This window comes from Curcuma longa, chromosome 12, assembly GCF_044706935.1.
Source record: "Curcuma longa cultivar G26 ecotype Majalengka, Jawa Barat chromosome 12, ITB_CL_G26_1.1, whole genome shotgun sequence".
NCBI classification, from domain to species: Eukaryota; Viridiplantae; Streptophyta; class Magnoliopsida; order Zingiberales; family Zingiberaceae; genus Curcuma; species Curcuma longa.
The window spans coordinates 4,007,443-4,020,067 of record NC_133872.1 but is presented as its reverse complement, the minus strand read 5'-3'; the positions used below and the strand labels follow the sequence as shown (position 1 = coordinate 4,020,067).

The following is a 12,625-nucleotide window of genomic DNA, read 5'->3' as shown; positions in this document are numbered from 1 at the left end:
AAATAACTAAATTGAAATAATAAGCTAAGATTGCTTAAGAGGAATTTTGACAATTTTAAAATCCAATTAAATTATTTACCTGAAAGGGGCAAATCGAAATTATTTCTTACATATAACTCCAATTAAATTGACAAATTCTAATTTAACCCATTGATCTCTCGACCACATAGAAAATTCTAGTGCGACCCATTGCCAAACCACTGCCTCAACTATCCATCTATAAATACACCACCTCCCTAAAGAGAAGAGAAATATAATGAGCTCTTAGAGCTAAAGCTTCGCCATGGCCTCCCGCAATGAGATCCATGACATCGACATCGCCACTTCGGCCCAATCCTCCCCCTCCCCCTCTCCCTACCTCAACCTGCCCCCCTTCCTCGCAAGAAAGGTTCGTTAATCTCGTGTACACCTAGTGTTAATTTTTTTTTCAATTTTTTATAAATTATTTATCTCTCTTTAGGTGGTTTCGGAGATGATTGCCACTTTCATGCTTGTGTTTGTCACTTGTGGCTCGGCTGCCCTGAGCAAGAGCAACCCGAGCTTGGTGCCACAGCTCGGGGCCTCGGTCGCCGGAGGACTTATTGTCACCGTGATGATCTATGCCGTCGGACACATCTCCGGGGCACACATGAACCCCGCCGTCACCCTTGCCTTCGCCGTCTCTAGGCATTTCCCATGGACACAAGTATGTTGCTACTCCCATATGCAAATAACCTTAGTTGTTCGATCAATTCTTTTGATTTGCTTTTAATTTCTATTAATTAATTAACTTCGACTTTAAAACTCATGTCCAAGCATATCGATCCACAATTAAGGATATTGAAATTATTTTTGAGTGTTTGATTTCTTCTTTTTGGTCCGGTATCACATCCATCACCGATCAAACATTCGATCTCTTCGCAACCTTGACCGGTGAAACTAAATAATTTTTGTTCAACCCTAGAGAACGACATGGGGTAGAAGGAGACAAGTTAGGGCGGTCCCAATGAAAATAGAGATGTATCAACCATATATAAAAGACAAGGGAGATCTTTTTGCTATATAATTTCAAATAATATATATATAAATAACGTAATTAGGCCTAATTACTTTTTCTTAATTCACTAATGACATTGCTTTTAATGGAGTCATGCAGGTCTAAATCATATCATGCTACTTACATAGTTTTTAAGAAATCATATTTGTAAAAAAAATCCAGTAATTACTTTAAAAATAATTATATATTTTTCTTTATTTGACTCGAACGATATATATATATATATATATATATATATATATATATATATATATATATATATATATATATATATATATATATATAACGAATACATATATTCATAATTTCCCTTAATTTCTTCCTTTATTATTTTTTTAAAAAATGCATTAGAGGATATAGTTTTTACTCATCAATCAACTTCAATCTATATTTCAATACATACATAGTAACTTTGTTTGTTCGATCATGAATACCGATTGTTAGGTTCCCTTCTACATGGTAGGCCAAATCTCCGGTGCCATGGTCGCATCCTTTGCTCTCCAAGTAGTGCTATATCCGATACGAAACCTTGGAACAACAACACCCGGTGACACCGCTACGAAAGCATTGGTCATGGAAATCATCATCACGTTTTGTATGATGTTTGTAACATCTGCGGTAGCAACCGATACCAGAGCTGTAAGTCCTTAATTTTGCAATCATCATTAAGCCACAATTAATCATTATCTACATTTAATTATATGATCAACTGAATAACACTAATGACAAACATAATTAGAATAACAACAATAATCCTTAATTAAATCTTCGATTGTTATTATTATTATTCTAATTAATAAACGGTGTTGTTGACATCGGCAGGTGGGCGAGTTAGCGGGATTAGCTGTTGGTTCCTCAGTATGCATAGCATCCATTTTAGCTGGGTAATTAATTATTTTTTTGAAAAAAAATTAAATATATCTTAAATTTTTACTAATTAAGATGAAATAGGAGTTTATGATAAGGAAACAAAAATGGGTATGTGCAGACCAATCTCAGGCGGTTCGATGAACCCAGCGCGGACGATCGGACCAGCGATCGCGAGCAGGAGATTCGATTCGATCTGGGTTTACATTATCGGCCCGGTTTTGGGCACCTTGTTGGGCTCCGTGTCCTACAGCTTCATAAGGCTAAATGAGCGGCCCACAGAGGCCCAATTTAATAGCGACAACAGGCTGCATTCCTTTTCCTTGAGGCTTCGCCGCTTGCAGAGCTCAGAAAAGGCCGACAATACTTATTGTGATAATATTTAGATTGCTAAATTAATAATTTATCTATAAGCATTTGGAAGAAATGGCATGTCCTTATTCTTGTGTTTTGCTTATGAGCAAATTAAGGTGATTTGATGCGACTGTAAGCAAATATATTAGATGAACGCAACAGATTAAAGATAATTAATCACACTAGGAAATTCTTCTAAAAATTTAGAAAGGTAATTAAGAAGAAACTGAGACATTTAAGTTAGCCCAACATAAAAAAGCATGCGTTGTTAAATGCATGGGTTGTTAAACGACTTACAATGCATGTTTCACACATTCATGAAACAAAGCAAAATATCTAAATTATTGATTTGTATCTGCTGATTGATCGTCATTGACAATGTTGCCAATGAAAAAGACTTGAATTGCATTTTACATCTCTATGCTATTTCTTTGCCATTCATTGTGATATTAATCTGTTCATGATGCGTACTGTGCTTCCTTCATAAATTATGTAAAGCAGATAAATTGCAATAAAAAAATTATTCAATAGCAAAAAGGCCAAAACCGTAAGCAGCTTGAATTCTCCAAAAGGGAGATTTGCTCCCATTTGTTTGATTAAAAACCCCTAAATTCCGATTATTTTGTCAATAATGCTACAAACGCCGAAACTCTATAAGCACTATAAAAAAAAACTGCCAGAAGTTAAAAGAGCCACCAAGAGACACCACCCAATCAAAACCTAAAAAGTCTAGGAACCTAATTGATTGGAGAAAGGGTAGAGAACTCATAAGGAAACAAGAATAAAAAAGAAAAAAAATATCGCATTCTGTGATGAGTCTAATTATTTCACTTCACATCTCAAACCTTTTTATACCTCCCTCACCGTAGTTACTTAGGTCAAAATTTGTCACTGCATGTGTCCCTCGTAGTTCAATGGCGGCAATGTCGTATGCCTCAGCAGCCTCTTCTTCAGTATCTGTTTTTGAACATGATCAACAATTGATATTCCATAAGAAATCACATGCTGATGAGATGAAAGCTAAAAGATTCCTCACCAAAAGTTCCAAGGTAGATGTCTTTGGCATCCTTGAGGTCTCCAACCCGACCTATTCGGGCTTGCCACTTGCCGTCTTTCCGCCTTAGGGTCAGAAGTGATGTTTTGGTCAGTAATCAATGCTATCTTTGCAGTATTGAGAGGGTATCACATGGCATGAATGAAAAAAGGTAACCTTGTCACTCCTCTGTAGATGGATGCTCCTCTAGAGAAACAGCTACTTTTTCTGCAGCACAAGTTCTAATATAACAAAACAAAAAAGATAGGAGATGCAGTAATATTCAGCTGACTAGAAATCTTTCAGCTTGTTTAGCCTACCTCCTCACATAAGCAACAAATTCATCTTGAGACATGGTGTTCATCACTTCGAGTTCTTTTTCATAGTCAGAGACCTTGAAATTCAAGATAGGAGCATCAAAGTAAAAAAATCTGATAACTTCAGCAAGCATTTTGGCAAGAAAAATAGCAGGAAAAAAAAATATCATACAGGGAAGTTGAGCTTAGTGGATGGTCCAGGACCCCAATATTTAAGAGCAGCAAGATCATGTGCACGTGCTGCCATTTCCTCAGAAACATAGCTGCCTGCATGAGCTTCTCAGAACCATTAAACATATATGTATTATATGAAATCTTGGTATACTGGAGAAGTTTCAATATTCACAATACTGACCTAGATACACTGAACCACAGTGGTAGCAGCAGCCATAAGCAACAATAATGCGTGTCAGAATTTCAATGGAAACAAAAAAGACAGAATAAGTATCCCTAGCGAATGAATATGTATTCAACTATTTATGATGGCACTAATAACTAGAGTACAGAGTGAAACGGTGAAGAAATGCTGCATCCTACAACAGCAACTGTGAGTTCTAGTAACTATTGCAGCTGCTTTAATAAAACACACAAGCAACTTGTAAAGATCAGAGAAAAGAAACTAGAAAGAACAAATAGATTGATGGAGAAAAAACAAACCCTGATACCCAGGAAAAGACATGAATCAGAATCATTGAAATGGTGGTGAAAGAAGCAGCAAGTTGTATTTGGATTATATAAAGCAGATAAAATCATAAGAGAAGGTACTCTCTGATTATCGTATATTAGTGAATCCTTTATTTCCATATCTGGATCAATCATTAACCACAAGAGAAACAGAGTTCTGTTGAGCAAAAAGGTTTATGAGATACATGCTTGAAACAAAAAAGATGTTTTCTAAACCACATATTCAAACCTGGTATCTGAATACTAACCGTATCGAGAAACAAAAGTATAGGAAAAGGGATCTAAACTCAACTCAGGTACTGGAATTTCACAGAGCAAAAACACGGATGGGATGCTAAAGCCTGACTAGAATAGGAAAATCTAATCAGCAGCATTAAAACTGAAGATTTTGGAAGCAAACAATTCAACTTGGTCTAAAACATGATTTCATCTGGACTAAATGATAGAATTTTTGTTTAAATAGATATGCTCCTGAATCCTTCACCTACCCACACCACAAGTCAATAATATCCCTGGACAATGGTGCATTCCCAAGTAAGAAATCAATTCAAGCTTATCAAATTACTAAAAAGAACATATTTTTACCACGTGGATTTTTTTTTTAATATGTACTGAACAAAACGAGATGTAGATGATAAGTTGAATGGAATTTGTAATATTGGATTACTGGAATAGAAGGGAACAGAGAAAACAACTCAGTTCACATAATACCAGGTATACATGGGAGCAAATGAGAAAAAAAGTATTAGAGATGTTTTAGTTCTATCATAATGCTGGTAAAAGAAACATGTGGCATCTCTTATGTAAATCATACAGTTGTGCTTCATGGTAGAATATTAAGGAAAAGTAAAATATCAACATATCTTCTAAGGCTATGTTTGGTAGGAGGAAATGAAATGGATTGTTCCACTTAGCAATCCATTCAACTTCATTCTTGTTCCATTCCTTTCTTAGGTGAATTAAGAAATGGTATGAAAATTGTGCTTTGGTCCATCTGATCAACAGACACATATGACACGTTCGACCATTCCAATCCACCAAGTTCATCTGACACTCAGTTTGCCCAACCAGCAGGTCCATCCATCATGCTCAATCCACCAAGCCACTGTGGTTTGTTTGCCATCTCATTATTCCCAGATGGCTTAGTCCAGCTAGCCTGCCTAGTATTAAAGGGCAGCCCGGTGCACGAAGCTCCCGCCATGCGGGGTCCGGGGAAAGGATCCATTGTACGCAGCCTTACCTTGCCTTTGGCAAGAGGCTGTTTCCAGGATTTGAACCCGTGACCTCTAGGTCACATGGCAGCAACCTTACCGTTGCGCCAAGGCTCTGCCTAGTATTGCCAATCAAAATTTTCTGATCTTCCAACCTTATTTGTCTATATTTTATATTTGAAATAATACATATTATTAAATTTAGCAGAGGTTGAATGCTTCATTCCACCTCTTACACTATAGAATGGATGGGATGGAAGGTATGTTGCTTGGAATGGTCATGCCATCTTTACATATTGGAATGAAATCTTGGAGGAATGAACCATTCCCAATTCCACCCTACAAAGATTGCCTAGATTGACTATATTAGATCACATTATAATATAGATAATATCAAGATGTTTATCTATTACACATCACGTGACTGTGTGCATGGCTTCATATCCAATAAAGTCCAAATTGATAACATTGATCAACTCAAGGAGGTAAGTATCCAATAATATAAGGTTAGATAAAAAAAAGGGATTCTCTTAATTTCAACTCCAAGATTTAGCAGTTTCGTCTAGTTGTCAACTATTAATCTTTATCACCAATATTCATGAATAATAAACAATCTAGAAACTAGAACATACGAGGTGCATTACTCTATCCACTAAAGTAATTCTAAATACAAAACCATCTAATGTGCCAATAACTTTGGCAAAAAACCCAAAGTAATTATAGGAAGGAATATTCTCCTGGGAAAAAATAGGCACGCAATTAAGCTGATCCACAAGGCAGCCCATACATAGGTCAACAGAGTCCCTAAATATGTGAACTGTAGGATAAGGTTCAGCCCATACAGTATTGTTGCCTAAGCAACATAATCAAGTACAGGCACTTGAGAGATCTACAAAGGACAGACACTTGGTTGAAGACTTAATTTAGGACAAAAAACGGAGAGGCATGAATTGTCTACACACCTTGGATCGGAAGGAGACATTGTGTTATTTCAATGTATATATCACCTAGCACCTAGTTAACATTATTTTTTTTGTCTTTTAAGTCCACTAGAATACTAAATATAATCTGCATGATTGTGGCACACGCTATTTCTCTAGTTAGCCATCATACTGGCTCCGAGCCATTAAAGTTAAAGGACTTGTATCCAACCAAAATGTAGTGTAAGAGACTTGTATGAGAGATGGCAATGCTTGAGGTAAAAAATGTAGATGCCATTACAAGACATGGGCCTGACATGGTGCTACAATGAACACAACTTTGGGCATGAATCCAGAAAATGGACACCACAAAACACATATAAATAGGAAGGCAATGACAGGAATTTTCAATACTAATTAAGATAATGGTGGGCAAGGACCAGCGAAGATAAGAACAGAATGCATTATACTACAAGCTTGCACAATAAATAAAAGAACTCATAGCTCCAAAATAGTAGCCCAGTGGTTGGAAACATTTTCTTGTCAATAAAAGACAGTTTGGAATAACGGAAGGAGAGATTGTGTTATTTCAATGTATATATCGCCTCGCACCTAGTTAAGATTTTTTTTTTTTTTTGTCTTTTGAGTCCACTAGAATACTAACTATAATCTGCATGGTTGTGGCACACGCTATTTCTCCAGTTAGCCATCATACTAGTTCCAAGCCATTAAAGTTAAAGGACTTATATCCAACCAAAATGTGGTGTAAGAGACTTGTATGAGAGATGGCAGTGCTTGAGGTAAAAAATGTAGATGTCATTACAAGACATGGGCACTGACATGGTGCTACAATGAACACAACTTTAGGAATGAATTCAGAAAATGGACACCACAAAACACATATAAATAGGAAGGCAATGACAAGAATTTTCAATCACTAATTAAGATAACGGTGGGCAAGGACCAGTGAAGATAAGAACAAAATGCATTAGACTACAACCTTGCCCCATAAATAAAAGATCTCATTGCACAATAAATAAAAGAACACATTGCTCCAAAATAGTAGCTCAGTGGTTGGAAACATTTTCTTGTCAATAAAAGACAGTTTGGAATAACAATTTGTTAGCACAGTTATTGTGAATAGCTACAGAACATTAGTAAGTGCCTATTTTAGGTACTGTGAGTCCTGGATTTGGTGGCAGACAGCCACCACCATGTCAAAGTTTAATTGACAAGACCAATTCTTGCACCATATTGGAGACCCAAACAAGTATCTAATTTATATTCTAATTTTCTTAAAAAATACAATCAATTTCCTAAAATCTTATAAGAAAAAGGTATTTCACATTTCTTTCTCGATTAGGATTTAAGAAAACGATAACCTAGAAGGAGCTACTTCAATTTGTTTGCTTCTGCAACATTCATGAACAACATACAATGGAATCAACAAGGTATGTGAAGACGTACCATGTTTGCCTTTCCGCTTCCTTCCTTCAACTCTGCTTGTGTTGTCCCAAAGGTGTGCTTCAAATTTTCCGCTCCATTTTAATCTGTAATCATGGTACCATCGAATCATCATGCAGTTTCAAAAATCAAAAACATTAGTCAGGATGGAAACCTCTCTTTGACTATCTTGCCCATAGACTCACTTAGTAACTCCATGAAAACTGGATGATCTGGGTGCGGCGTATTTCTTCATTGCTGCAGCCACAAGATTACTAACCTTTTTTGTGGTGACATTCTCAGGTAAAGAACCTATGGAGCAACCATCAGTTACTTCTTGCGCAATCTCGTTCTCTGCAAAATGATCAGTTGGCTTGGCTGTCCCATAACTAGTAGACGGTGTGTGAGTATTGTCAGATTCCTTTCCAGAAACAATGTTAATATGATCAACATTTTCAATAGCGTCTACACCAACATAGCACCCTGATAGGATTTCCGAACCATTGCATTCCCCAGGAACACCAACAGTGCCACTAACATCCGCAGTAGCGATTGGTTCCACTTCTGAACCATTAAAATACAAGGCACTTACAGACGCCCCTTCCAGGCCATTGCATTCCTTTTGAACAGTGGTTCCCTCGTGAAGTACACCACTGGAAGCATTGAAGTATCCAGTGCTCATTGGAGCCACTTCTGAGCGATAGCAATCCTTACTCAAAGCATTTTCCTCTGAATCATGTTTCTTCCCGATGCTTGCCGTATCTACAAAGGGATCAGATCTATTAGCATCAGAAAAACTAACTTCCAGTGCTGCAGTTTCTAAGCTTCCGTCTTCATCTGTGCCGTGATTTCCCTGGGACAAGGCCACCAATCCAGAACACTGGTGAAGGGACGGCAGCAGAGGGTTGTGATCGCTGGAAAGTTCATCACTTTCCACTGGGACCGATGGTTTTCCCAATCCGTTCATTCGTGCCCAAAAAAGCTGCCTCCTCTCTCTTCCTCGACTCGTCGTCAAACCCTAGTTCCCCTCTATTGCAGCAAATGCTACGGCTATGCGAAATTCAACACCCTGTGCACCAAAAAAACACAGATTCGCACACCAAGAGAGACTGCGAAAACAGTGACGAAAAGCAAGAAAATCGAAATTTCACGTACTATACAAGATGCGTAGATCTGTACCGAAATGTATCGAAATGCTTAAAGATTTGCGTCTATCCCCAGATTTCCCGTAAAAGAAGCGCGATCGCATGCGTGAGCAGAGCGGTGGAAATCAAAGCACCCGCGCCTTCGATCCACTGAGGAGAGCGCGGCGGCACGCCTTAGGATTTGTGCTTGATCCGTGGGAGAAGGGAAGGGGATGGATAAGTTTCGATTGGGAAACCGCGTCGGTGAGTCTAAAGTTACCCTCACGTTGAGGTGAACCCATTTAACGAGGCGCTGGTTCCGTGGTTCGTGTGCGGCGGAGGACGAGACGCTCGTGCAGGCCGTGCGATCTTCACCGCCCGATGCAATCGTACTACGGTGATGAACGGTGATGAACGAGTCACGACGGATGAATCATGAACGCATTATTGTTTGTAATCCGTTACGCTTTGACCCGTGAAGAGATCGATGCATATAATTACTAGTGTCTATCACATTGACGCGTGTCCTTTATGATTTGTGTAAGGTCCGATATTGTTTACTTCACCGTCACCGACACTTGAATTCTTCGTTTTACAGCTCTGTTGTTTACAATGAGAGATGTCTAATTATTATTTGGACTTCCAAATTAATTCAGATGTGGTCAAATATGATTTATATTGTAGATATTTCTCATACCTAACTGATCTAGATTTGAAATTTTACAATGAGTTATTATCCACAAGTTAATTAAGATGAGAATATTTTATTATTTTATAAATTTTATATTTATAAATTTTCTCATATATATATATATATATATATATATATATAGAAATGCTATCCTGAGCACCGATTTCTTGAGCACCCGTGAGCACTTTCATCCCGGCCGTTCATCCAATCGCGCGCGCAATCTCAGCCATCCGATGCACAGTATTTCTCCTCGGACCTTCGCCGCTTCTCGCCGCCCGTTCATCGCCGTCCGACCACCGTCGGCCGCCGGACCGGACCCGTTGGAACCGCAACTCGCCGGCGGTCCTGAAGTGGCCGGATTCCGGCCGCGATTTGGCCGGAATCCGGCCGGATTTCGGCCGGATTCGGCCAACAGACACTGTTGGCCGATTCCGACCGAAATCGGCCGGATTCCGGCCAAATCACGGCCGGAGACCGGCCGCGGTCGACGCGCCCGGCGCCGGCGCGTCGACCGCGGCCGGTCTCCGGCCGTGATTTGGCCGGAATCCGGCCGAATGCCGACCGACAGTGGCACCAGGCACTGTTGCCTTGTTTCGGCCGGAATTCCGGCCGGATTCCGGCCCAATCCGGTCGGAATTCGATGCCGGAATGTGCGCCGGCGAGTTGCGGTTCCAACGGGTCCGGTCCGGCAGTGATCGGTGGTCGGACGGCGATGAACGGACGGCGGAAGCGCGTGGAGGTCGGCGGTCGGTGCTCACGGGTGCGTAGGAATGGGTGCTCAGCGTAGACGAACTCTATATATATATATATATATATATATATATATATATATATATACACACTTACGCACGTGAGAAGAATAGTTAAAGATAATAGGAGTAATGACAGGAGTGGAAAAGAAAAGAACATAATCCTTGGTGAGTAATAAGGTGCATCAAAAGCAACTAGAAAGTTTAAGCCTAAATGTTGGGATGATTTAATGGTTTTATCCAAAATTTGGATAAAGATAAGGGAGTGCTAAAACGGCCACAATTCGTATAAAAACGTAAGTGTATGTTAGTGATAAAATGAGAGCAAGAGAGTTTTGTCCATCAAATTGAGTATTGATTAATGATTATGTGATTGTTTTGATCAAATTGGCAGGAAGGATGGATCTGAGTGTAGGTTCATCTATAGTCAAATTAGTGACTCTACTGTCTAGAAAGGCATATAAAGTAAATTTATGACCATGTATGTTAACTAAATATTTAACTCTAATTTTTACTATTCGTCCAATATTACATATACTAGATGTTTTAATAAAAATCATGTCTGCATCATGTTCTTCTTGTGCTTGAATTAGAATATCTTTTCCCTTGGTATTTGTTTGGATTGTTTTTTGTATACTTATTAATTTTGTTTCTAGCTGATTCAGTCTAGTTTCTAATACTGAAATTTTTGTTTCTAATAGGGTGTTTTTTTTGTACTTCCTCTAATAGTACGAGTAGTTGGGTAGGAGAAAATCGATTTTTAAGGGAGGCTATTCACTCCCCCCCCCCCCCCCCCCTCTCTAGCCATTTCCGATCTTCAACAGATACTTCTTCTAAATCTTGAGCAAAAATAATAGAATATATAGAAAAGGCTGTAGAGACATCTAATTGTACTTCTACTTAAGTCTAAGTTAATATAGGATACTAATTTGGCTTCTTTCGTATATAGGTTTTTTCTATTGGGATAGGCAGAGGATTGATGCCCGAGTTTATTACAGTTGAAACAAGTTATAGTATTTACATATGTTTTTTATGGTTTATACCTTCTCACATGTTTGATTTTATTTAAATATGATTTTCTAATTTTACTTTTTCTTAAATAATATGTTTATTTTGGTTTTGCTTGTATGGCAGGTCATGTTCTTCTACGATAGGGTTGCTGCTTGGATAATCAATATTGTTGAGAAGTATATATTTGACTACAAAACTCATATTGTTGATTTTTTAGTTATTTTTGTATTTGTATGTATGTATATTTTTCTTTTAAAATTGAGATTATATGATTGTACCATGACTTCTATATTATCATATTGGGGTGCGACTTTCATGTCAATCCAAGTCTTATGGATTTCTTTTCCTAGATCTCCAGGTAACTTATTAACAGTCTTTGTTCTAATTCTAGATTACAATAATTACTTGAGACTGCTGTTAGGGTTATAAAGTCATTACAGAACGATTTTAATCCAATTCCAACTAAATAATTGTAATTGTTCTAGTCTTGCATAACTTCTCTTTGTCTAATATCTAAATCTGTGTTAGCATCTTTGGTTGTAAGAAGTCTATGGATGGTGTAATAAAAATTTAATATATTATTTCCTTGAGGCTATTCTAGCTATCTATTTTGGAATTTTTCTTTGTATTCTTCCCATACGGCTCTAGCCACATCTCCTAAATAATTTTCTGCCTATTCTCATCATGACTTCTCCTGTTTCTATGTATAATTCATGTTTTGCTTGATAGTCTCTTTTTACAGAGATAATCCATCGTTCTAAGTTGTATCATATAATTATGGATCACATTTTGTGATGTTTAAGAGTACAGAATTGCGTCCAAAGAACGTAATCTCTGATATGACCTTCTTTTTCCTATTATCCTTAATAGGGGATTGTTATTTGTGTATGGAGCTATAGTTCATTGTTTTCATAGAACTTTCTAGATATTATACTTCAAATGGTGGTCTAGAAGTTCCTACTGATGATTATGATGGATTCATTAAGTTCCTTTGTTCTCTAACAATTATATTTTGTTTTTCATCAAAATAGAGTTCCCAATCAGCTTCTAATCTTACATGTGTTTTTTACTTTGTCTTGAATTCTATTAAGTCTTTTGGAATTAAGTATTTAGCGGCTTCCGCTGGCATATATATATATATATATATATATATATATATATATATATATATATATATATAGAGGA

The 12,625-nt window shown here is 37.7% G+C and overlaps 2 protein-coding genes across 2 annotated transcripts; one reads left to right on the top strand and one right to left on the bottom strand.

Annotated features, from left to right (window-relative positions):
• Positions 1 to 256: 256 nt before the first annotated feature.
• Positions 257 to 2,354, top strand: LOC141842980 (aquaporin NIP2-1-like). Its single transcript, XM_074730989.1, is given in 5 exon segments — positions 257 to 388; positions 461 to 685; positions 1,481 to 1,675; positions 1,859 to 1,920; positions 2,025 to 2,354. Coding segments are annotated over 5 exon segments (879 nt in total). The 3' UTR covers positions 2,290 to 2,354.
• A 459-nt stretch (positions 2,355 to 2,813) lies between these two features.
• On the bottom strand, positions 2,814 to 9,246 carry LOC141842979 (uncharacterized). Its single transcript, XM_074730988.1, has 9 exons — positions 9,045 to 9,246; positions 8,072 to 8,934; positions 7,890 to 7,972; positions 3,963 to 3,971; positions 3,780 to 3,874; positions 3,611 to 3,684; positions 3,468 to 3,518; positions 3,294 to 3,376; positions 2,814 to 3,214 (listed from the first exon to the last, which is right to left on the bottom strand). The coding sequence occupies exons 2-9, from the start codon at positions 8,830 to 8,832 to the stop codon at positions 3,090 to 3,092; spliced, it is 1,281 nt and encodes a 426-aa protein (XP_074587089.1). The 5' UTR covers positions 8,833 to 8,934; positions 9,045 to 9,246; the 3' UTR covers positions 2,814 to 3,089.
• Positions 9,247 to 12,625: the final 3,379 nt, after the last annotated feature.